The sequence below is a fragment of the Watersipora subatra genome, chromosome 3 (assembly GCF_963576615.1).
Source record: "Watersipora subatra chromosome 3, tzWatSuba1.1, whole genome shotgun sequence".
Classification (NCBI taxonomy): domain Eukaryota; kingdom Metazoa; phylum Bryozoa; class Gymnolaemata; order Cheilostomatida; family Watersiporidae; genus Watersipora; species Watersipora subatra.
Window position 1 is genome coordinate 42047697 of NC_088710.1, and position 27745 is coordinate 42075441.

The 27745-nt window shown below is 34.4% G+C and overlaps 1 protein-coding gene across 1 annotated transcript in view; it reads left to right on the forward strand.

Annotated features, from left to right (window-relative positions):
* The window catches only part of LOC137389867 (regulator of G-protein signaling 22-like), a 65062-nt gene extending 37757 nt beyond the window's left edge, over positions 1-27305 (forward strand). Inside the window, 13 exon segments of the mRNA XM_068076015.1 lie at positions 1919-2002; positions 2726-2938; positions 3479-3562; positions 7990-8148; positions 8946-9122; positions 9334-9561; positions 11620-11781; positions 14843-15022; positions 16743-16904; positions 24369-24582; positions 25840-25966; positions 26486-26532; positions 26917-27305. Of these exon segments, the coding sequence (XP_067932116.1) occupies positions 1919-2002; positions 2726-2938; positions 3479-3562; positions 7990-8148; positions 8946-9122; positions 9334-9561; positions 11620-11781; positions 14843-15022; positions 16743-16904; positions 24369-24582; positions 25840-25966; positions 26486-26532; positions 26917-27083 (2004 nt within the window). The 3' untranslated portion in view covers positions 27084-27305.
* Positions 27306-27745: the final 440 nt, after the last annotated feature.

Below are 27745 nucleotides of genomic sequence, written 5' to 3' on the forward strand. Positions count from 1 at the left end.
GATGAGAATGGTAAGAACGGTTTAGTTTTGTGTGTAAGTGCGCATATTTACAAACTTGTGGCCATCTTCGTAAGTTAAAATCCAGTACGAAGCACAATGTTCATTCCTTGATTTTAATCGCTAATAGCTGTACAGATGAAGAAGAACAAACTTTGAGATTTATCTATATTGATTATTATTATTATAGTAAAAATTGTCTCTTACAAATGCTGAGGTTCTTCTTACATGAACGCATGAGGAAGGTCTTGTTCTCAGACAGTCTCGTAGGTCTTCGCCTGACTTGCAGCTGCATAACAAAATATTGAGCAATGTTAGTCCACAATCATTGAATACAGGCATAAGCCTTTTGTTTCAGCAGACAACAAATTTAATAGTTTTACTGATTCAACTTTTGTATGATTTCAATTTAACTCTATGTCAAAGAACACACAAATAGAATGCATATCTCTGACTGGCAGTCAGAGTACGGCACTGTTATTCATTTACTAGTTGAGGCAGAGATATATTATCCTGCAAACATTAATTCATTGATTAACATGAATGCCAGCAGTTTCATGAAGCGCAGCACCAATAAATACCATGAAATAAAGTTAATGCACATACAATCATAATTATGATTGATCACATGATTGGTCACATGATTGATCACATGATTGATTTGTGGGAATTCCAACAGCCTGATGAACTGTGTTGCTATTAATAGACCTAGTGAGGAAAGGAACCATTTGAACTTACCTTAAAGGTTTACTTGCAACAAAATTCACTTTGCAGTTATTTGGTATCAAAAGATTCACCATGTCTTACTCTGCTGTGTTGTAGGTGCAAAATATGGGGAAATGTGATTACAAGCTTAAAAGCGAACAGTTAATCGCAGCCATCACGAAAACGCCGTAGTTTGGAATCTCTTTATTTTGATGACGTTCTCAAACATTCTGGCTATGGTTTTGACACGTGATGTTATCACGTGAATTGAAAGGCCAATAAAAGGCTCAATATAAAACATCTCATAGCACTAGTTTATGACAAACACTTTGTGGTTTTGCGGAAAAGCCTGTATCAAATATAGACTTTACAGTTTTGTTTCGGCTTGGTCTAACCATCTAGTCGTAATCTGAGCATGTGGCCATACTTCCTGCCAAACAGTGCGAATAATTTCAGCAGAATTTTTTGACTATCACAGGTAACCAACAGGCCCCTCATGTTTATCAGAGAATGATATGCACTCCTTCGAGCTAAGGTTAAAAAATTAAACGAATTTTTACGGTAGGTTTTGAGATATCAGTGCTCAAAGTGACAGCATTACAATGATGATGAAACAGACGCGTAATGACAATAGACATGGTTTTATTGAATGCGTGAAGTATATTTGTAAAAATATTTCGACGAAAGAGGTTGCATGAAAGTGTAAACAGAAGTCATCGTGTTCATCTACGTCCCATTTGAGCCATTTTGGAAAGTGATTCCGATCCATGGCGTTTTTGTGATGGCTGTGATGAACTGTTCATTTTGAGCTTTGAAGAGCTTGTAATCACATTTCCACATATTTCGCACATACAACACAGCAGAGTAAGACATGGTGAATCTTTTTGTACTAAATAACTGTAATGTGAGTTTTCTTGCATGTCAACCTTTAAGAATTCACCCAAAGAGCTGTGCATAAAACTGTAAACATTCACGTCAGTTCTACGTTTCTTTTGATCAAAGGCTAAGGGGATGCATGCAAACCAGCTTTGAGCAGCTTTGGTGGTTTTTAGGCGCCAGACCGCAGCCGTCACTCTATAATTTTTATTATCATGTGAAATAAACAAATAAATGATTCAAGTATTTTATCAATTCTATTAAAATGCTTCTCTTATTGACAAGTTGCTCCGGTATCTGATTGAGCAGCTAGTAACAAGAGAGTTCCCTTTGTCTCTAGACATGGCTGCACTGCATCAAGTTCTGGGAAGAAGTTCAGGAGTATCACAAGTTATTCTATGCCAAGTCTCTCAACCAGTACCAGGTATTACATTAGTCTGCTATGGTATGTCAGGGATTGTAAAAGGAGGTAGCAAACCTCAAAACATAAAATACATTTGAGACCTAGTACTAGTGGTACTAATCTATATCACTGTCAATGTGTATGTATATGTATGTCTATGGATATTTACAGGTATATGCATGCTTCTAATACTTTTCACAACTAGCACCTAGTGTGGCTGGTCATGTAAAATTGGTACAGACATTGGCTGCTGTTTTACAAAACTTGGGAACACAGATATTCTACGGATTTTCTGAATGATAGATTCAGAAAATCCGAATGCTAGATTTTTGTACTTCCTACATTTTTTTATTTGGAATGCATGCTTTGCTGTAAATACTAAAATTTGAAAATGTTAAAAAATTTTATGGACATTTTACCTGCATGTACATGAAATAGGATTACGTATAGCTGATTTATATTAGTTACTATATTGAATTGTAGGCAGCAAACAAATGAACTAGGCCGTACTACAGTGTATCATACATTACTCATTATACAATATGTTATATTGTATTTTGTTGCATTATATTTAATCATAACATATTTATATTATAATTGAAGTCATAATTCTATATTATATTGTAGCGTATTAGTTATATTATCATCATTAATGTACATAAAGTTTTTCATATTATTATATTGTAATTATACTAGTTTATGAAGTCTATTTTCCACTTATATTTCTCTCTGCTGCTTTTCTAGTTGAAAAAGAAAGCCAAAGAGATCTTTTCTCATTACATAACCAAGACTTCAAGGTATTTTCTTCATTGTTCAATGGCTGTCATACACAATATACAAGCACAACTCTATCCACCATATGAAGAACTGTATGATGATGCTGAGGTTTATGCTCTGGAACAGCTCCTACAGGCATGGGAGAGCATGAGCCATAAGGACAGACAACTCCTATATGAGGTGCTAAATTTATTCAGTACATTGCTGTAAAGTTTAAACTAAAAATGTTTAAGAAGGTTTGACTAAGCATTTTATTAACGGAGTTTATTACTTTTAATTTATTTTTTAATGCAGACTTAAAGTATTTTTAAGGTTAAGTGCTGTTTTAATTTAAACTAAATGCCTTTCAATTTGTGACTATTTTAAATGTACACACTAGGTTCATGCAGTATGCTACACAAATGGCTAAGTTCATGGCATACTATGCAGCATACCAATTAATAGGCCTCTTTAAAAACAACACTTTAAAACTTCTGAAATACTGCTTAGTCTAATTAAAACACCCATAACCTGTTCTTGCTTATCAGAAAGCCTATAACCCGAGGATTGTGCTGTTATGCGGCATGGCATGATCTTCTATTTTAATACCCTAGTAACAACTTGTCGACAGGTTTAGCAATCATACTCTGCTGCCACTTACCTTGTTTTCAGGCTGACTCAGAACTGACAGGGCTCATGACATAGGTAGCTCACACATTTCTGTATATATTTTCTACACAGGTTCAGACGAAGAGTATTGTGGTGAACTTAGAAACCAAGTCTAAGCTAGTTATCAATCTCCAGAGGAAAGGATTCCTCCGACCAGTAAGTGACAACACTGTTATATGAGGTACAGTAGACACCCATAAGTGACAACACTGTTACATGAAGTACAGTAGAGACCCATAAGTGACAACACTGTTATATGAGGTACAGTAGAGACCCATAAGTGACAACACTGTTATATGAGGTACAGCCGAGACCCGTAAGTGACAACACTGTTATAAATGATAGCCTTTGATCACCCTGATTCTTGGTCTCTTCACCATGATTGTTGGTCTCTTCATCCTGATTCTTGGTCTTTTCACCCTGATTCTTAGTCTCTTCACCCTGATTCTTGGTCTCTTCACCCTGATTCTTGGTCTCTTCACCCTGATTCTTGGTCTCTTCACCCTGATTCTTGGTCTCTTCACCCTGATTCTTGGTCTCTTCACCCTGATTCTTGGTCTCTTCACCCTGATTCTTGGTCTCTTCACCCTGATTCTTGGTCTCTTCACCCTGATTCTTGGTCTCTTCACCCTGATTCTTGGTCTCTTCACCCTGATTCTTGGTCTCTTCACCCTGTTTCTTGGTCTCTTCACCCTGATTTTTGGTCTCTTCACCCTGTTTCTTGGTCTCTTCATCCTGATTCTTGAAGCTAATGTTTTGTGTTTGCATTTCATGTGGAGTTTTGGTAATTATAAGACTTTATACTCTCTAAATAAGCTTTAGGGCATCCCATCTATGCTATATGACCCTCTATCTATGGTCAATGAACCTCCATCTATGCTATATGGACCCTATCTATGGTCTATGAACCTTCATCTATGCTATATGGACCCCATCTATGGTCTATGAACCTCCATCTATACTATATAGACCCCATCTAGGATTTATGAACCTCCATATATGGTATATGGACCCCATCTATGGTCTATGAACCTCCGTCTATGTTATATGGACCCCATCTATGGTCTTTTGAACCTCCAACTATGGTATATGGACCCATCTATGGTCTATGAGCCTCCATCTATGCTATATAGACCCCATCTATGGTCTATGACCCTCCATCTATGCTATATAGACCCATCTATGGTATATGGACCCCATTTATGGTATATAGACCCCATATATGATATATAAACCTACATCTATGGTATATGGACCCCATCTATGATCTATGAACCTCCATCTATGCTATATAGACCCCATCTATGGTATATGGACCCCATCTATGGTATATGGACCTCATGTATGGTATATGGACCCCATTTATGGTATATAGACCCCATATATGATATATGAACCTCCATCTATGGTATATGAACTCTTATCTAGGGTATGTGAACTTCCATCTATGGTTACCCTTACAATTCCTGTTTTATTTGAATATTCTTTAATAATGGCTCAGCAAAGCTGGTGCATTAATATGACTAGCAAATTGGTATTTAGTGTAAAAGTCGCCAGCTCACCGCTGCCAATCTTTAATGACTCTTTTGCTATGCCTGGCAGCAATCATGCATTAATCTATTACTAATTGAAAGTTGCGAAAAAATTTTGAAATTTTAATTTAGTGAATATTTCTGTATAATAAACTTGTTAAATTGTGAGACATAGCAATAATTTTAGACTACTTCAAATTATATCATTTCACGATTAAATGTAAAATAGGACTTCATGTTTTTGTATAGATTACATTTGAATCTAGCGTAAGGCCACAAAATAATATAACTGACCAAATAAGACTTTGTATGACCTTGCATGACTTTTTTGACTTTGTATGACCTAGTGTGACATTTTTAACATCTAGTCTGAATTAAACCCATGTGCATGTTGTTTATACAAAAGGGAAAATTTTTAAGAGGCTGAGTTTACTTGTTTGTAATCGTTCCGAGCTAATTTATTTGTGAATATTCAGGATGTAAGGTTTAATAAACTTCTTAAAAAGAGTCTTTGTTTTTATGTCAAGAATGTGCATTAGTAGTTGTCGTTCATGTGCATTAGTAGTTGTCACTCATGTGCATTAGTAGTTGTCACTCATGTGCATTAGTAGTTGTCGCTCATGTGCATTAGTAGTTGTCATTCATGTGCATTAGTAGTTGTCATTCATGTGCATTAGTAGTTGTCACTCATGTGCATTAGTAGTTGTCGCTCATGTGCATTAGTAGTTGTCGCTCATGTGCATTAGTAGTTGTCGCTCATGTGCATTAGTAGTTGTCACTCATGTGCATTAGTAGTTGACGCTCATGTGCATTAGTAGTTGTCATTCTTGTGCATTAGTAGTTGTCACTCATGTGCATTAGTAGTTGTCGCTCATGTGCATTAGTAGTTGTTGCTCATGTGCATTAGTAGTTGTTGCTCATGTGCATTAGTAGTTGTCACTCATGTGCATTAGTAGTTGTCGCTCATGTGCATTAGTAGTTGTCGCTCATGTGCATTAGTAGTTGTCGCTCATGTGCATTAGTAGTTGTCGCTGATGTGCACATAATTCCCTCACATTTAACATGCACTGCTCATTTGTGCCATCATCAGCATTCTTCCCAATGTGTGTATTTATTATAATATACACAAATACTTCTGCTCTGTTTATGGTCATAAAATCAATCTTTAATGGAACCTGTCCAAGTCGCATACCTGTTTTTGATTTTTGATTTATTTTCATCAACAATAGTAATTAAACAAAAGAAAAAAAGTTGGAAGAGTGATGAAGCCATAATACGCATTAGCATAGCTAGTCGTGGTGTCGGGCTTGTTGTCATCACGTAATCAACGTGAATTTTTATGAGTAATTAGGTTTTATTCACTTGTTAAAAGATGTAATTTAGGTTTTTTCTTGAAACTGGCCACCTTCTCTATGCTTTTTATAGTATTAGGGAGTTGGTTCCAAAAATGGCTTGTTGGTAATCCACCCAAGGATGGCCTGCACGGGAAGAAGATTGTGGGAGATTTAGACAAGAATTTGATAATCGGGTTTCATATATTGTGCGAGGAATGTAATTAAAATAAAATTCTTGATGGGCTAAAAATATAATGCGGTATGAATATAGTGAATTGATCCTATGACCAAACATGAGCGAAGCGAGTGTTTGGGAGCTTTTGGCTTCAAACAAGTCAAACTGTCGGACAATTTGCTTTGTTGAAAATGAAAAAGGGATGAGTGTTAGCTAGATGAAACTTATTTTTTGGATTTTTAGTAACATCAAATTAGTCTTATCAACATTTAAAGTTAGTTTGTTAAAAGTGCACCGGTTTTGAATAGCAAGAAGTTCGTTGTTTAAACAATCTATGTGTTCGTTCATGTTAATGGATTAAAAAAAAAGATTAGGGCCATCTGCATAAAGCAAAGGGGTGAAAAGGTTGGCGACATGTGTTAAATCGTTTATGTAAATTAAAAAAAGAGCTGGACCAAGGATGGAACCTTGAGGTCCACCACATGTTAGATTTAGTATGCAAGATAGAGTGTTACCAATAATAGTGTGTTCTTGGTGTTCGGTTAAATAGCTTTTGATCCAAGTAATTGTGGTGATGTTGAAATTAAGATTGTGGAGTTTTTTGTACAATATGTTATAATCTATTGTGTCAAAGGCTTTACTAAAATCTAGAAAGATTCCAAGAACATATTTGCCTTCATTCAAGGATTTTAAAACATTGTTATTCAATTTAATTAGTGTATCCTTGGTGCTGCGCTTTCTCCTAAAACCATATTGCCCATCGTTAAGCAGTAAATCTGAATCCTTTTGTTTTGAACTAGCATTGCTATGTGAGGTGAGACAACTACTTACTCTTTCAACCTACTCACACACTTATTAATACCATCACCACTACCATTACCGTTTAACTCTACTGCTGAAATACATCAGAGTTATTCAAAAAGTCCCTCCCCCTAAAGTCCTTCCTCTAAAGTCTCACCCCTAAAGTTCCTCCCCTAAAGTCCCGCCCCTAAAGTCTCTCCTCTAAAGTTCCTCCCCCTAAAGTCCCTCCCTCTAAAGTTCTTCCCCTAAAGTCCCTCCCCCTAATGTCCTTCCCCTAAAGTCAAGTTTATTGTCACATTTTTCTCTTTCTATTTAAATTATGTTTTTATGGCGCATTATAAAGAGCGTTTAGTTTTGAAGATGATAATGATCCCAAATAAACTGATAAAAAAGTTCCAAGAAAGCAAGCTACATTTCCAAAACTAGCAGCAATTGAGTTACAGCTTGAGTTGGCTGCTTCGACCTAGACCTAGTCGTCATATGTGTGGAGTGCGTTATTGGCTACAGCTTGTATCTAGAAGGGTGCTGAAATGTCAGATTATGGCGCAATACTAAACTCTTTTCAGCGTTTTGTGAAAATTCAACTGAGGGCTACATATTTTTGGTCGTTGGTAGCAGAGAAATATTAATAGATTCAATCCCAAAAGAGTTGAAGTCATTCAGAAAATCACTTATACGCTTGACCAAACAACCTTCAATGACTCACTGTTATTTTAACCAAGCGCTTATTTTTTCATAAAGGGTGACCTTGAACCTGATGAGGATCCTATGGAGAACTTTGAGGACCCAGTCTATGATGAGTCACTGCTGGATGAAATACCAGATGATTTTAAAGACTTTACGTTAGAAAAGATTATCAGAACACCCATTCACCTCGACAATCTTAGACAGTTCCTGCAGGTGGGTGACCATTGACAACTTTGGAATGCTAGCTGTCTTCACTCGAGAGTCATGGCAATCAGCAAGTTTGGAATGCTAGCTGTCTTCACTCGAGAGTCATGGCAATCAGCAAGTTTGGAATGCTAGCTGTCTTCACTCGAGAGTCATGGCAATCAGCAAGTTTGGAATGCTAGCTGTCTTCAGTCGAGAGTCATGGCAATCAGCAAGTTTGTTGCCGTTGTAAATTTTTGTTTAGTTTAAACTTTAAATTATTAATTGAAACTTTAAGTTTCTAACATTCTGCTCCGACTAATGCTAAAGGACTATAAACCTTTACATAGCGTAAAAGTGTGACAGTTATGTCTGGTGTTTCATACTTGAATCTTATCAACTAATTGAAGTATGTCGAGAAATTTCACCATACCCTAATTATAATCCTAACAAAATTGAACTGGCTTTATGTGATGAGTTTCAAAAGCTGTGTGTCCTTGACCACAGCTGTGTGTCCTTGACCACAGCTGTGTGTCCTTGACCACAGCTGTGTGTCCTTGACCACATAGAATCAATTATTGAAGATAAACTTTTAGACGTTCTTTTCTCACCACTTTTACTTTAGAAGTTAAGATATTTTCTGTTTGATTATGTAACATACTAGTTCTAACTTTGCCTTAGTTCAAAAGTTATGAAAAAAATTTTTGTATGCATCAGTCTTGTCTCAACAAACCTATTTACATAGGATGAATAATTCACTAAATCAGCTCCAGCTGTTTGACGTGATTGCCCGAAATGGGATTTGTAAGAGCTCGCTGTTTTTATAGTCCCACTTTGCTACGATGGATCTGAGTTGCTGGATGGACATAGAACAGCTGAGAAAAATGGACCCTAAGATGACTGAAGAAGCAGACGAAAAAGCTAGAGAGATCAAGCAAAAATACTTCAACAAAAAGTACTTTTTTGGTCCGAATAGCCCGGCATCACGAGAAGGATTAGATGCTGTAAGTTTGATTGCAGAGATGGTCTTGCTTTTGAATAAGTTCTAAAACAAATAGTTCTTCACGGAAATATAGTGGGCTCGCTATCTGAAGCCTGAGAACCAGCAATTTTTATATCTTAGTTTTTAACAGTAAGTTTGACCAATTAAAGACTGTCAATCACTATTTCGCTCTTATAACACATTTTAAAGCATTAAATTTAATGCACTGCTAGATGATGAAAGCTATTGGAGGTTGGGGAAAGATATTTCCCGACAGACCTGATGACAATTTGATTATTGGAGCCCAGGCTTTTGTCAAGGACAGGCTAGCCCTCAAATGGATGCCTATGTTTCTTGCATCAGAGCAATTTGCTGAACTCATCCGTCCCTCTCAGCAAATGGTTGATGCTGCCGAGGCCCTCCTTTTGAGTCGTCAGAGACGAAACCAGCGACTCATGAAGGTTTGATACAGTTTATCGATTAATTTAGTTTCGCCAAAATATTTGAGTTTCAAGCTTCTATTTTTGTTAAGCATGTTAGCAATCGATTAGAAAGTTGGCTGCCATTGCAACAGTGTGTTTCTTTAAGAAACTGGTCATTAAGTACCTAGGTAGTAGATGCTATGAACTGTTTAGTACCTATTGAACACATGATGGCATTAGCTATGGGTGGTAAGTAATAGGCATAAGCTGTCATTCTAGAGTCGTTGGTGGTATAGTGTTGGCTGGTGGTGATGTATTAGAGGTCACTGATTGGTCTAGCTTGAGTAGGTAGCGTTGTGATAGAGTTCATTGATTAGTTTAGCATGAGTGGGAGGTTGTGTTAGTGATCAGTGATTGGTTCAGCATGAGTGGGAGGTTGTGTTAGTGATCATTGATTGGTTCAGCATGAGAAGGGGTTGTGTTAGTGATCATTGATTGGTTCAGCATGAGAAGGGGTTGTGTTAGTGATTATTGATTGGTTCAGCATGAGAAGGGGTTGTGTTAGTGATTATTGATTGGTTCAGCATGAGTTGGAGGTTGTGTTAGTGATCATTGATTGGTTTAGCATGAGTGGGGAGGTTGTGTTAGTGATCATTGATTGGTTCAGCATGAGAAGGGGTTGTGTTAGTGATTATTGATTGGTTTAGCATGAGTGGGGGTTGTGTTAGTGATTATTGATTGGGTTAGCATGAGTGGGGGTTGTGTTAGTGATCATTGATTAGTTTAGCATGAGTGGGAGGTTGTGTTAGTGATCATTGATTGGTTTAGCATGAGTGGGGAGGTTGTGTTAGTGATCATTGATTAGTTTAGCATGAGGGGGGGGTTGTGTTAGTGATCATTGATTGGTTTAGCATGAGTTGGGAGGTTGTGTTAGTGATCATTGATTGGTTTAGCATGAGTTGGGAGGTTGTGTTAGTGATCATTGATTGGTTTAGCCTGAGTGGGTAGGTTGTGTTAGTGATCATTGATTGGTTTAGCATGCGTGGGGGGGGGTTGTGTTAGTTATCATTAATTGGTTTAGCATGAGTGGGGGGGTTGTGTTAGTGATCACTGATTGGTTCAGCATGAGTGGGAGGTTGTGTTAGTGATCATTGATTGGTTTAGCATGAGTGGGAGGTTGTGTTAGTGATCATTGATTGGTTTAGCCTGAGTGGGTAGGTTGTGTTAGTGATCATTGATTGGTTTAGCATGCGTGGGGGGGTTGTGTTAGTTATCATTAATTGGTTTAGCATGAGTGGGGGGTTGTGTTAGTGATCACTGATTGGTTCAGCATGAGTGGGAGGTTGTGTTAGTGATCATTGATTGGTTTAGCATGAGTGGGGGGTTGTGTTAGTGATCATTGATTGGTTCAGCATGAGTGGGAGGTTGTGTTAAGCCTGGTACACACTGTATCGCAGTATGTCACGGTTGTCTTCTCAGTGATTGTTGGTAGACCATTTGCGCTGTATATTGATTGTATCACCCAAACAAAGTGAAAGTGTAGGGAAATATTGCAGCTGTTAAATTATGTCGATATTTGCCAGTGCATTTACATCAGTCTGTGCAATATGCACCACTTCGGCGATGGGCATTTGTTGTCGCAAATTGCGTGACCTGTATCTTGATTCATGATAGTTGCTGCAGGACTAGAATTTCAGCGGCTGCATTGTATAGTGCAAACGCTATGTCATAGAATATTCGTTGATGTAAATGTAGATGAGTCATTGATCTACTGATCCCCATCACTGATGTACTGTGTGATGGAGATACTGCGAGACAGTATGTACTAGGCTTTAGAGATCACTGATTGGTCAGGTATCGGCTATTGAGTTGTATAAAGGTTAGGCGAGTATTTAGCAACCACCAAAAGTTTATGGACTTATCTAGCACTTACCTAATATTTACCAATGCAGTAAGTCAATTTTAAGGTCTATCAACAGTTTCAAGGTCTATCAACAGTTTCAAGGTTCATCTACAGTAAGTCATTTCAAGGAAATGTGGCCACAAAAGGCGAACAGCTTAAGAATATTCACAAAAAGCTTGTTGGCAATTCTACAGATGCTGGAAGGAAAATGGGTGTCATCTTCCAAAGAAATCATAGCTTTCAGGAAGTCTCTGCTCAATCCCGTCATATCGTACCAGTTTCAAAGGTTTGTCTCCGTCAAGAGCGATTTACTTGAAAATGATGTGCTTTTCTGGAGGGAATGCCAGAAGTATAAGGTAAAGTTTATCGCTGACTACCCTATTGCTGCTATTAAGTTGACCTAAGTTTTTGACAGACTTGAGGATGTTTTAGAGTTTTTGCATAAACAGGCGCTGTTATGGTTGGTAAGTCAGCTCATGATTCACATTAGGAACAGAAATGGTTTTCTTGTGCTGCTAACTTCTTATACTTCTACTTTGATTGGTTCTTACTTTTGTTGGTTTATATTCTTATTGTATCATTTTAGAACACTGTTAATCATCCTTTACTCTTTCATAGTCAGGGTATTTTACTCGTACAATCATTTTACTCGTATAATCATTTTACTTGTACAATCATTTTACTCGTACAATCATTTTACTCGTACAATCATTTTACTCGTACAATCATTTTACTCGTACAATCATTTTACTCGTAGAATCATTTTACTCGTACAATCATTTTACTCGTACAATCATTTTACTCGTAGAATCATTTTACTTGTACAATCATTTTACTCGTACAATCATTTTACTCGTACAATCATTTTACTCGTACAATCATTTTACTCGTACAATCATTTTACTCGTACAATCATTTTACTCGTACAATCATTTTACTCGTACAATCATTTTACTCGTACAATCATTTTACTCGTACAACCATTTTACTCGTACAATCATTTTACTTGTACAATCATTTTACTCGTACAATCATTTTACTTGTACAATCATTTTACTTGTACAATCATTTTACTCGTACAATCATTTTACTCATACAATCATTTTACTCGTACAATCATTTTACTCATACAATCATTTTACTTGTACAATCATTTTACTCGTACAATCATTTTACTCGTACAATCATTTTACTCGTACAATCATTTTACTCGTATAATCATTTTACTCGTACAATCATTTTACTCGTACAATCATTTTACTCGTACAATCATTTTACTCATACAATCATTTTACTTGTACAATCATTTTACTCGTACAATCATTTTACTCGTACAATCATTTTACTCGTACAATCATTTTACTCGTATAATCATTTTACTCGTACAATCATTTTACTCGTACAATCATTTTACTTGTACAATCATTTTACTTGTACAACCATTTTACTCGTACAATCATTTTACTCGTACAATCATTTTACTTGTACAATCATTTTACTCGTACAATCATTTTACTCGTATAATCATTTTACTCGTACAATCATTTTACTCGTACAATCATTTTACTTGTACAATCATTTTACTTGTACAACCATTTTACTCGTACAATCATTTTACTCGTACAATCATTTTACTCGTACAATCATTTTACTCGTACAACCATTTTACTTGTACAACCATTTTACTTGTACAATCATTTTACTTGTACAATCATTTTACTCGTACAATCATTTTACTCGTACAATCATTTTACTCGTACAATCATTTTACTCGTACAATCATTTTACTTGTACAATCATTTTACTTGTACAACCATTTTACTCGTACAATCATTTTACTCGTACAATCATTTTACTCGTACAATCATTTTACTTGTACAATCATTTTACTTGTACAATCATTTTACTCGTACAATCATTTTACTCGTACAATCATTTTACTCGTACAATCATTTTACTTGTACAATCATTTTACTCGTACAATCATTTTACTCGTACAATCATTTTACTCGTACAATCATTTTACTCGTACAATCATTTTACTTGTACAATCATTTTACTTGTACAATCATTTTACTTGTACAATCATTTTACTTGTGCAATCAGTTTACTCGTACAATCATTTTACTCGTACAATCATTTTACTCGTACAACCATTTTACTTGTACAACCATTTTACTTGTACAATCATTTTACTTGTACAATCATTTTACTCGTACAATCATTTTACTCGTACAATCATTTTACTCGTACAATCATTTTACTTGTACAATCATTTTACTCGTACAATCATTTTACTCGTACAATCATTTTACTCGTACAATCATTTTACTTGTACAATCATTTTACTTGTACAATCATTTTACTTGTACAATCATTTTACTTGTGCAATCAGTTTACTCGTACAATCATTTTACTCGTACAATCATTTTACTCGTACAACCATTTTACTTGTACAACCATTTTACTTGTACAATCATTTTACTTGTACAATCATTTTACTTGTACAATCATTTTACTCGTACAATCATTTTACTCGTACAATCATTTTACTTGTACAATCATTTTACTTGTACAATCATTTTACTCGTACAATCATTTTACTCGTACAATCATTTTACTCGTACAATCATTTTACTTGTACAATCATTTTACTTGTACAATCATTTTACTCGTACAATCATTTTACTTGTACAATCATTTTACTTGTACAATCATTTTACTCGTACAATCATTTTACTCGTACAATCATTTTACTCGTACAATCATTTTACTCGTACAATCATTTTACTTGTACAATCATTTTACTTGTACAACCATTTTACTCGTACAATCATTTTACTCGTACAATCATTTTACTCGTACAATCATTTTACTCGTACAATCATTTTACTCGTATAATCATTTTACTCGTACAATCATTTTACTTGTACAATCATTTTACTCATACAATCATTTTACTCGTACAATCATTTTACTCGTATAATCATTTTACTCGTACAATCATTTTACTTGTACAATCATTTTACTCATACAATCATTTTACTCGTACAATCATTTTACTCGTACAACCATTTTACTTGTACAATCATTTTACTCGTACAATCATTTTACTCGTACAATCATTTTACTCGTACAATCATTTTACTTGTACAATCATTTTACTTGTACAATCATTTTACTCATACAATCATTTTACTTGTACAATCATTTTACTCATACAACCATTTTACTTGTACAATCATTTTACTCATACAATCATTTTACTTGTACAATCATTTTACTCATACAATCATTTTACTTGTACAATCATTAGCGTTAATGATGAACAAAAACTACTTCAAAAGACACAGTGACAACAGTTTTGTATCTTCATTTAAAACAACAGTAAGATCAGCAATATCTCTTTGTTTGTAGCACTTGCACCACCAGCACACGGATGAGTCATTTGTTGTGCATAAGATCAATGTGATTATCAACTGTTTCATAGCAACAAACATGGATCCACCGCTACAAGTAGATATTCCACAAGACCAAGCTGAGAGAATAACTGAAAAGAAGAGAGAACTCGGTCCATATATGTTTCGAGAGGCTCAGGTATTTAGTCTACAACTTCTATCAACCATTTTATGACTGACACAAACTGCGACACATGACATGGTGTAAACAAGTTTTTGACATATGACATTGTACATGACCAGACAGGCTTAGACTAAGCAGAACACATATCTTGGCTTTTGGTTTCGAATGTTGCATGACTAATTTGCTCCACAGGCTGACAAATATTTATATTAAAATGCTGTTCAGATAATTTTAATTCCGAGTATGATTAGTGTCACTGAGCAATTGACTTGGATAAATATACAATTGACAATATTTCATTCATGTAGGTTGAAATGTTGTATGAAATTCCCAACTTTCAGAGTTCACCCTTTGTGCTCTAAAAAGGTTGAACTCAAAAAATCCTTTAATCAAGGTTCTAAACTTTTGGCTAGCTAACTTTATTTGATTGGCTGAAAGTACAATCAAGTTCTATAGCACCATTTCATTAGACGATTGCCCAATTTTGTCCTATAGTACCAATTGATTAGCCGGTAGTGTGATTGTGCTCTAGAGCAACGATTGGTTAGGTTTCATAGCACCATTTGATTGGCTGATGACACCTTCATGTACTTTAACACCAATTGATTGGCTGATGTTACCATCAGATTTTTAGCTCCATTTGATTGGCTGATGATACACTGACATTTTTAGCGCTATTTGACTAGCTGATATATTGCTAATACCGACATGGAAAATGTGTGATAAATTTTATTGCTGATATGATCCATTTCCTAGCAATGAACTTGTCTTTATAAAGACTTCTGGCATAAATAGGACACAAGAATGGTTTAAGATTTGAATCTGACAGTGCGATTTCTAAAAAATATTGTATAGAATATTATTGCTAAGCCAGGAGTTATATTGCGCATTGCTACATCAGTACACGACTCCGAGTTTGATTTGGGACCACACAGTCAATATGACTACCAATGGTGTATGAGCCCTGGTGTAGTATGAGACCACACACACAGTCAATATGACTACCAATGGTGTATGAGCCCTGGTGTAGTATGAGACCACACACACTGTCAATATGACTACCAATGGTGTATTACCCATGGTGTAGTATGAGACCACACACACTGTCAATATGACTACTAATGGTGTATGACCCCTGGTGTAATATGAGACCACACACACTGTCAATATGACTACCAATGGTGTATGAGCCCTGGTGTAGTATGAGACCACACACACAGTCAATATGACTACCAATGGTGTATGAGCCCTGGTGTAGTATGAGACCACACACACTGTCAATATGACTACCAATGGTGTATTACCCCTGGTGTAGTATGAGACCACACACACTGTCAATATGACTACCAATGGTGTATGAGCCCTGGTGTAGTATGAGACCACACACACAGTCAATATGACTACCAATGGTGTATGAGCCCTGGTGTAGTATGAGACCACACACACTGTCAATATGACTACCAATGGTGTATTACCCCTGGTGTAGTATGAGACCACACACACTGTCAATATGACTACCAATTGGCTTGAGCTCATTTACAACTTGACCATGTTGACCCCATAAATATCACACTTTGGACAGGTTTAGCGCCAGTATAGCACTTTGCATAGCAACTAATAAAGGAAAATACCAAAGTCTGTATCTCTAGTACTAGTCTGTATGATTTACTGTCGAATACTTGAGATATTCTGTTTATGAATATTTTGAGATCAGTGCTGAATGAAACTCTTACAGCTGACCGTGTTTCGGGTCTTATTTGAACACTGGGCTGACTTCTGTACATTCAAGAGCAACACAGCTATCGAGCAGATCTTGCCAACAATAGAAAGAAAAAGAAGAAGGGCAAAACTCAAGGAGCGGCAGCGACAAAAAGAATTAGAAGAACAGCAGGAGCGGGTTTGTGATGACTTTCCTTGTACTCCTTACAGCTATTCCACTTTTACTCTATATGCAGTATATGTAACAAATGCTCACCCTTCTCTAGCATGGAAATGTCCATAGAGATGTCTATAGAGATGTCCTAAGGGGTGCTTCAGACATCACTACAGCCAAACTTCTACATACAAATTTGATTAATATCCATGTTAGCTTTGTTTGTTAAACCCATCACCTTGGCGCAAATACTCCAAAAAGAATACGCTGGTATTAGTTCAATTTGTTTTACTGCATGAAACCTACCAATAAGTACTACAAATATCACCAAAACCAAAACATATGTAAAAAGTTAAACTAATGAAATTAAACCAAGTTAATAAAGTAACAAAAAACAATAAAAATCGTTTTTATTGTTACCTTGCTTCATAGACATAGATATAGAAATGGAAGTTTAGGCCTATAGAAAAGTGTTTGGAGAAATGATGATAGAAACACACTGTGTAATTCACTCTAACTCTCACTAGTGGAAGTCTCAACTAATCTACCCTATGAATCTTTGGCTGGTTCATTTTCATAGTTTATGTTTTAGCGATGATATAAACACCCCCACAAGGATGGGCGACGGCTATCATATGGGCGGGGGTTTAATGATCGAGCTTTGTTGGGATTGTGCTAGCCTGAGTTTCGGAGCTAACACAATTGCCGCGGGGCGGTCGCGTTGCCTTGTTAGATTATGGAAAACATGACTCGCTGTTATCGTGTCATTAGCTCATTCAGTCAGTAGACCCCCCCCCCCCCGCAGTTCACAATAGCAAACCTTGAATTTCTACATTATGGGGGTAATACCTAACAAAAAGTGGATCCATAAAAAATAAAACATTTCAAATTTTTAGAGGTCGTAGTATGGGCTTAAAGTTAAATATAATTTACCCGAAATCACCCGAACAACGCCCTTTTTTCTTTAGGTTTTTATTAATATTTTGCCACTCCTAATATAAAATGACAAAGTCTTTTATCGTTGTCATATTGTTTGACTTGGCCAATAGGATGGAACAGCAGGCAAAGCTGTGCCGTGTAATTTTCATACTCAAAATCTAAATCTAAAACCAAATTTGGGCTATTTCTATATTAATATTAAATAAATTTGGACTATTAATATCGCGAGTGCTTGTGAATGGCAACTGACTGATCATAACGGTGACAATATTGGGCAACTATATCTATTTGACAACAAAATGAAACCAACAGATCAGTAAAATAACCACTATTTTTCATAATATTTGTAAATTTACAATGGGCTTTATTCAGCATGTTTCTTTGTTCGGGTGCCGTGTTAGGGTTCATCCTACAGAGCTTGATCATTAAACCCTGCCCACGTGATGCCCGTCGCCTATTCTTGGGGGGGGGGGGGGGAAGGGGTTATATCATTGGTTTTAGCTTCATTAACCTTTGCAATTTTTCCTTATAACACAGCATTGTTTCAAAAAATTTCTAATAGTGTATATTGGAAGTTACCTCTGGTGTATGTTGGAAGTTACTTTTTGTGTACATTGGAAGTTACTTCTGGTGTGCATTGGAAGTTACTTTTGGTGTACATTGAAAGTTACTTTTGGTGTATATTGGAAATTGCTTCTGGTGTACGTTGGAAGTTACTTCTGGTGTACGTTGGAAGTTACTTTTGGTGTACGTTGGAAGTTACTTTTGGTGTACATTGGAAGTTACTTTTGGTGTACATTGGAAGTTACTTTTGGTGTATATTGGAAATTGCTTCTGGTGTACGTTGGAAGTTACTTCTGGTGTACATTGGAAGTTACTTTTGGTGTACGTTGGAAGTTACTTTTGGTGTATATTGGAATTTACTTCTGGTGTACATTGGAAGTTACTTTTGGTGTACGTTGGAAGTTACTTTTGGTGTATGTTAGAAGTTACTTTTGGTGTACATTGAAAGTTACTTTTGGTGTATATTGGAAATTGCTTCTGGTGTACGTTGGAAGTTACTTCTGGTATCGAATCAATAATCAGCTCACATTTACATCACATGCTGTAAAATCATGTATGGTGAGGTGACCATAGGAATATGTTTGAACTGTATAGGTAATTTACTTTAGTACTTTTAAAACCTTTAAAAGGTTTTATAGCTATACATATATTACATAAATATTCTGTTGAACAATTGTGTTGTAAATCAGCTCTGTGACATCATCATGTCTATTTGAAACATAATTAGTATCATGAAATACCTCATTACCTACATACAATGTGTATAACAAGAAGGAGCAGTCTTGCATTATCATGTTTTTGGTTTTAAGCTCTACAACTCCTAGAAAACCATCGTCAAGCTAAAAATATCGTATGTTATGTTTACCAACACCATTTGGGTTTTTTGCTCTAAGATAGCTGTGATTCAAGAAAACAGTTGTCGAGAAAGTGTGTCATTAACAAACTTTTCAATAAGACCTTAAGCTCAGACATTCATGTAAATCTTTACATAAAGTTGATGGTTTATAACTTTATAACTTCAAGATATGTACTTGTCATAATCATGGAAATACAACTCTCACTCCAAATCCAGCAATAATTCATGTACACAACTTACTAATTTACAGCGTCAGGTAAACTTTTTAATTTAGACTTTTGAATTTTTTTTATTGCTTTTCAGCTTTCTATATACATATTTGCTTTGCTGGTTAACTTTATAACTTTTTGTTACTAAAAATATGTTAACAGCACTTAACTCCGATAACTTCATTTCTCCTTCTCATACCTTTTCCTATATTTCAGCTCTCTATAGAAATAAAAGATGCGATTACTAATAAAATGGTTATACATGGTTATACATGGTTATATATGGTTATACATGGTTATATATGGTTATATATGGTTATATATGGTTATATATGGTTATATATGGTTATATATGATTATACATGGTTATATATGGTTATACATGGTTATACATGGTTATATATGGTTATATATGGTTATATATGGTTATACATGGTTATATATGGTTATACATGGTTATATATGGTTATACATGGTTATATATGATTATACATGGTTATATATGGTTATATATGGTTATACATAGTTATATATGGTTATACATGGTTATACATGGTTATACATGGCTATATATGGTTATATATGGTTATACATGGTTATACATGGTTATATATGGTTATATATGGTTATACATGGTTATATATGGTTATACATGGTTATATATGGTTATACATGGTTATACATGGTTATATATGGTTATATATGGTTATATATGGTTATACATGGTTATATATGGTTATACATGGTTATACATGGTTATATATGGTTATATATGGTTATATATGGTTATACATGGTTATACATGGTTATATATGGTTATACATGGTTATACATGGTTATATATGGTTATATATGGTTATATATGGTTATACATGGTTATATATGGTTATACATGGTTATATATGGTTATACATGGTTATACATGGTTATACATAGTTATATATGGTTATATATGGTTATATATGGTTATACATGGTTATATATGGTTATACATGGTTATACATGGTTATACATGGTTATATGAGGTTATATATGGTTATATGTGGTTATACATGGTTATATATGGTTATACATGGTTATATATGGTTATATATGGTTATATATGGTTATACATGGTTATATATGGTTATATATGGTTATACATGGTTATATATGGTTATACATGGTTATACATGGTTATATATGGTTATATATGGTTATATATGGTTATACATGGTTATATATGGTTATACATGGTTATACATGGTTATATATGGTTATATATGGTTATATATGGTTATACATGGTTATATATGGTTATACATGGTTATACATGGTTATATGAGGTTATACATGGTTATATATGGTTATATATGGTTATATATGGTTATACATGGTTATATATGGTTATACATGGTTATACATGGTTATACATGGTTATATATGGTTATATATGGTTATATATTGTTATACATGGTTATATATGGTTATACATGGTTATACATGGTTATACATGGTTATATGAGGTTATATATGGTTATATGTAGTTATACATGGTTATACATGGTTATATGAGGTTATATATGGTTATGTATGGTTATACATGGTTATATATGGTTATACATGGTTATACATGGTTATATATGGTTATATATGGTTATATATGGTTATACATGGTTATATATGGTTATACATGGTTATATATGGTTATAAATGGTTATACATGGTTATATATGGTTATACATGGTTATACATGGTTATATATGGTTATATGAGGTTATATATGGTTATATATGGTTATACATGGTTATATATGGTTATACATGGTTATACATGGTTATATGAGGTTATATATGGTTATATATGGTTATACATGGTTATATATGGTTATACATGGTTATACATGGTTATATATGGTTATATATGGTTATATATGGTTATACATGGTTATACATGGTTATACATGGTTATATATGGTTATACATGGTTATATATGGTTATACATGGTTATACATGGTTATACATGGTTATATATGGTTATATATGGTTATATATGGTTATACATGGTTATATATGGTTATACATGGTTATACATGGTTATACATGGTTATATGAGGTTATATATGGTTATACATGGTTATACATGGTTATACATGGTTATATATGGTTATATGAGGTTATATATGGTTATATATGGTTATACATGGTTATATATGGTTATACATGGTTATATATGGTTATATATGGTTATATATGGTTATACATGGTTATATATGGTTATACATGGTTATATATGGTTATACATGGTTATATATGGTTATATATGGTTATATATGGTTATACATGGTTATATATGGTTATACATGGTTATACATGGTTATATATGGTTATATATGGTTATATATGGTTATACATGGTTATATATGGTTATACATGGTTATACATGGTTATATATGGTTATACATGGTTATATATGGTTATACATGGTTATATGAGGTTATATATGGTTATATGTGGTTATACATGGTTGTACATGGTTATGCATGGTTATGCATGGTTATATATGGTTATATATGGTTATATATGGTTATACATGGTTATATATGGTTATGCATGGTTATGCATGGTTATATATGATCATATATGGTTATACATAGTTATACATGGTTATATATGGTTATACATGGTTATACATGGTTATATATGGTTATACATGGTTATGCATGGTTATATATGGTTATACATGGTTTTACATGGTTGTACAAGGTTGTACATGGTTATACATGGCTATATATGGTTATATATGGTTATACATGGTTATATATGGTTATATATGGTTATATATGGTTATGCATGGTTATATATGGTTATACATGGTTATACATGGTTATATATGGTTATATATGGTTATATATGGTTATATATGGTTATACATGGTTATATATGGTTATACATGGTTATATATGGTTATATATGGTTATATATGGTTATACATGGTTATGCATAGTTATATATGGTTATACATGGTTATATATGGTTATATATGGTTATACATGGTTATACATGGTTATACATGGTTATACATGGCTATATATGGTTATATATGGTTATACATGGTTATATATGGTTATACATGGTTATACATGGTTATATATGGTTATACATGGTTATATATGGTTATACATGGTTATACATGGTTATATATGGTTATAAATGGTTGTACATGGTTATAAATGACTATAAATGACTATAAAAACTATGATTTTCAGTATTCAAAATACATCCCTGCAGTAGTCATTACACTGACCTGATGCCGCTAACTCATTGGTTGCAATTTTAGCACATAATTTGCTAAAATATGTCAAGGTGAATAGAAATGCAAAAGATAGATATATCTGTCAATACAAGGTTAAATAAGAAAATATTGTACCAAGGTAGTAAAATAAATGGTAGAAATGCTTGGTTTAAAGGTTGACTTGCAACAAAATTCGCTTTACAGTTATTTGATATCAAAAGATTCACCATGTCTTACTCTGTTGTGTTGTAGGTACAAAATATGTGGAAATGTGATTATAAGCTCTTTAAAGCTCAAAAACGAACGATTGATCGCAGCCATCGTGAAACCGCCGTAGATCGGAATCAGTTTATTTCTCTGAAGTTGTCATTACATTTGGTTATTATTTTGTCACGTGATGTTCTCGCGTAAATTGAAAGGCAAATAAAAAGCCCAATATAAAACATCACATAGCACTAGTTTATGACAAACACTTTAAGTTTTACCGAAGAGTCCGTATCAATTATAGATGCTCGTTACTGGTCTAATCGTCTAGTCGTAATCTGATCATGAGACCCATTCTTCACGAATAATGTCTGCAGCATTTTTCTAATTATCACCGGTGACCGACAGGCTCGTCATGTTTGTCAGACACTGATATGTACTTCTTCAAGCTAAGGTTAGAAAATTAAACGAATTTTCACGGTAGGTTATAAGATAACAGTGCTGAAAAGGACAGCATTACAATGACGATAAAATAGACGCTTAAGAACAATAGACATGGTTTTATTGAATGCGTGAAGTATATTTGTGAAAATATTTCAACGAATGAGGTTGCGTGAAAGTGTAAACAGAAGCCATCTTGTACAACTACGTCCCATTTGAGCAGTTTTGGAAAGAGATTCTAATCTAGTTTTTTGATGGCGGCGATTGACTTCGTTTTGAGCTTTAAAGACCTTGTAATCACATTTCCACATATTTGGCACTTACAACACAGCAGAGTAAGACATGGTGAATCTTTTCATATCAAATAACTGTAATGTGAATTTTGTTGCAAGTCAACCTTTAAGCAATTGGATTTGGCAAATTTTGTTTCCAGAAATACACGGCAATAAGTAAAAATATTCACTAAAATGTCTGATATCAAGTAAATGCGAGTACAATATGACATGTATTCTTGTTCTTATTAAACAAATAGACTTGAAATATGCATTCATAACTACAACAACACTCTCGAGAAGTCTTTATTCGTGATCTCCTTGGTAGTCAACCAATGGTAGTCAACCAATGGTAGTCAACCAATGGTAGTCAACCAATGGTAGTCAACCAATGGTAGTCAACCAATGGTAGTCAACCAATGGTAGTCAACCAATGGTAGTCAACCAATGGTAGTCAACCAATGGTAGTCAACCAATGGTAGTCAACCAATGGTAGTCAACCAATGGTAGTCAACCAATGGTAGTCAACCAATGGTAGTCAACCAATGGTAGTCAACCAATGGTAGTCAACCAATGGTAGTCAACCAATGGCAGTCAACCAATGCTATTTTACTGGCAGACCAAACTTCACGTCATCGCATGTAGCCAACTTCCTATCAGGTTGCCCGAAGAAGGTCGACACTAGAATTTTTCGCTTTTAAAAATATATATTCATGTCATGTCTTTTAGGAGAATGCACGACGCAGGGCACTGGGACTGCCTGTCGAAGGTGAGGAGAATCCAGAGGATCCCACTTCAAAGCAGAAAGAGGACGAAGAAAAATCGGACATGGGTGAAGGGCCGAGGCTATCATGGAGTTACTCAGGCTACATCGATGCTCTTGAAAAGGAAGACATTCTCAATCGAACTAATGAGGATACATTCAGTTGCCTGAGTGGAGAGTGTAAGTCTATGTCTAGCTAAGAATAGCCTTAGTTCTATTATCAGGGTAAGAGCATGTCTGACTAATGATTAAATCTACATGTATGAGTAACTCTGGCAATTTTACATCTGAGATGCGCTGATGTCTGTGCTCCATTTAAATAGTCCCTTTATCAGTATTTTGATGGGTGGAATCTATTTCCTTGTAGTTACATGGCGGCCAAATATAATCATCAAGTTGATAAATGGCTAAGAATTGTGTAACCCGAAGTTCAATAATTTTAATAATAAAAGCTTTTTGTCATCAATGTTTTGAACTGGCAGCGTACCCTGTTCATAGCCTGGCAGCGTAATGTTCATAGCCTGAGGTCTATAACAGTTATACTACAACACGGCCATCAGGCTTTGTATATTTGAAATCAACAATCAAAAATGCTGAAAAGGGCCATTTCTTTTGATGCCTGTTAACAGAATGTCTAAAGAAGGCAAAAGTTTGCGCTTTTGGGGCCTCTTGGTCATTTGCCCTGTTTTTTTATGCAACTTTCAAGCTATATTATATGCAGACAGAGTTAAAGAGGTTATTCCAATATAGAAGCTTAAGATTTTAAATTGAGGTTATCATGCCACATCATAGTGTCTAATGAGCTCATAGACACTAAAATATAGTGTCATCATCATCTTTTTGCATAGTGTCTGGTTGTGCAAAAATCAAATCCATAGCGAAAGAGTTGATATTCGCTAGACAAACAGTCAGGAGACTTGAACTAATACGTGTAGCTAAGTTAGTGATTGTTATATTGATTGGTTTATTGTTATATTGATATATTGTTATTAGTCAGTTTTAGGTAAGAATGAATAAAGAAATAATATTGCTGCTATTTGGGATGAATTGAACTGATTCATTGAAATTAGGAAGAAGTGATAATCGAATTGTGGTGTCTAGCAGTGAATTGTGAACTAAATGAATTCTTACACGACCTATCATGCAAAATAATTGGGAATTAAAATGTTAATTTATTTGTAAGTAATTTTTAAAGCCTTATAAATATCTCCAATATCTGCATCTAGCCTACATATCCAATTTCAGCACCATTTTATGTGTTATAAAAGTACGTCCACATTTTGTAGAGATACATCTATGCTCATGAGATGTTCTGCTATTTGCTTATCGACTAAAACAAGAGTCCTGAGTTTAGTTTCAATACCATTGGCTATAATTAAGGTTTGCCTTGACCTTGGTTGAGGCCAATATTTACACAATGTTTTGGTTTTATTCAAGCTGGAGAGAGGAAGACGAGTTCAGCTAAAGTCTCTGTAGACGTGAGCGACTTAAAGGATTTAAAAGCAACAAAGACTGAGAAACCTCCTGAAATTGAGGTTGAACTGAAGCCAGCAATATCCAAAAAGTAAATAGACAATGATAACGATAGCCTATTTATTAACAGTCACTCGGGGAGTTACTGTAACCTGAGGACTTCAGGTATCTATAAGAGAAATCTGAACAACTGACAAGCAATACAGCTATATCATCACTTTAGCCTAGGACTTTATGGTGCAGGACTTTATGGTGCAGGACTTTCTGGTGCAGAACTTTTTGGTGCAGGACTTTCTGGTGTGGCTGTTTATTTTTGGGTATTTCTAAAATGTATCATAATTAAATTTGTTTGCTTTTTCTGTCTTCCTGCTCTAAACATTTGTATAGACAGTGTGGACTACCACTTGGTTGTAGCTTATTCTTTTGTATTGCTTTGTTTTATGTTATATAATAATATATAATATATAGCTTTGTTATATGCAGCTACGTACCTTGCTGTATGTACCTTATATACCTTGCTGACATGAACTATTTCAAGGTCTAGCCTTGGATGGGCATCATCCACTCAACAACTCGTTCAGTTTTCGTATCTTATAAGTTTCTCTTGTAGGAAACTACAAAGTAAAAACAAGACAGATGATGCAGAGGCAACCAAAGGTGAATGTATGTATTCTGAAGTTTCACTGTAAACGATGTGAACAAAATTTCTTTAAATGCAGTTTTTATATCTTGAATTATCATAGACGTGTTTTGCATAAATAGTGCTCAAATTGATCCGTTTCACATACATGTAGATGTATTTTACGTAGATGTGTTGAACAGATTTATCATGAGTTGCATAAGCATATTGAGATTAATTATCCCCTACGCTAGTCTTCTCCTACATATATACATATGTAGATATACACATATAAAAAATATTTGTATATTTTTTGTAAATTAAATATTAATCAATGATTAATTATAGCAAGCTGCTATGCTTGTACCAACTTAGAGTGTTCTGAAGTAGACTGGGTGCCTTCAATATTTCTTACCCTGTAGCAGCTGGCAAAGGAAAGCAAGCTAATTCTCTTTCAAGACCCACAAGCAGCAAAGGAGAAAAGAAGGTCTCGGTGCAGCGGGACAAGATGAACAGACCTCAACCTTTGATAAGACAAAAATCAGTTGATAAAATGGTAAAACCTGTTGTACCCATGGCAAAGAGATAGTTGACCTGTTGTACCCATGGCAAAGAGATAGTTGACCTGTTGTACCCATGGCAAAGAGATAGTTGACCTTCACCTTTTATCTTGGAGATGAGTTTTTAACAACAGAGATGTCAGTAGTTTTTTGTATTTTTGCTGGTTTATTTAATATATTTTTGTTGAAACTTTTCATAAGTAAGTATTTATATATTACTAAATACATTTTGCTATATTTTTGCTGCCAAATTTAGTACATTTCTGACAATACTTACAAATACAAATAGTAGTTCAGGACAAAATCATACCTGTGATATACGTGTTGCATACACTAGACATACACTAGATTGTAGACTACCAGTTGGATTTAGCTTATTTTATATATATACTATATATACATATGTGTGTATATATATACATGTATGTATATTGTATATGTACATGTATATATATCCATATGTATATATATAATATATATACATGTATATATATTATATATGTATATATATATACACATGTATATATATGTAATATATTATATACATGTATATAATTACATATATATACGTGTATATATACTACATACATATATGTGTATATACATTACATATATACACATGTATATATATATTACATATATATACATTTATATATATTACATATATTTTAAAATTTACATAGTTTAAAAA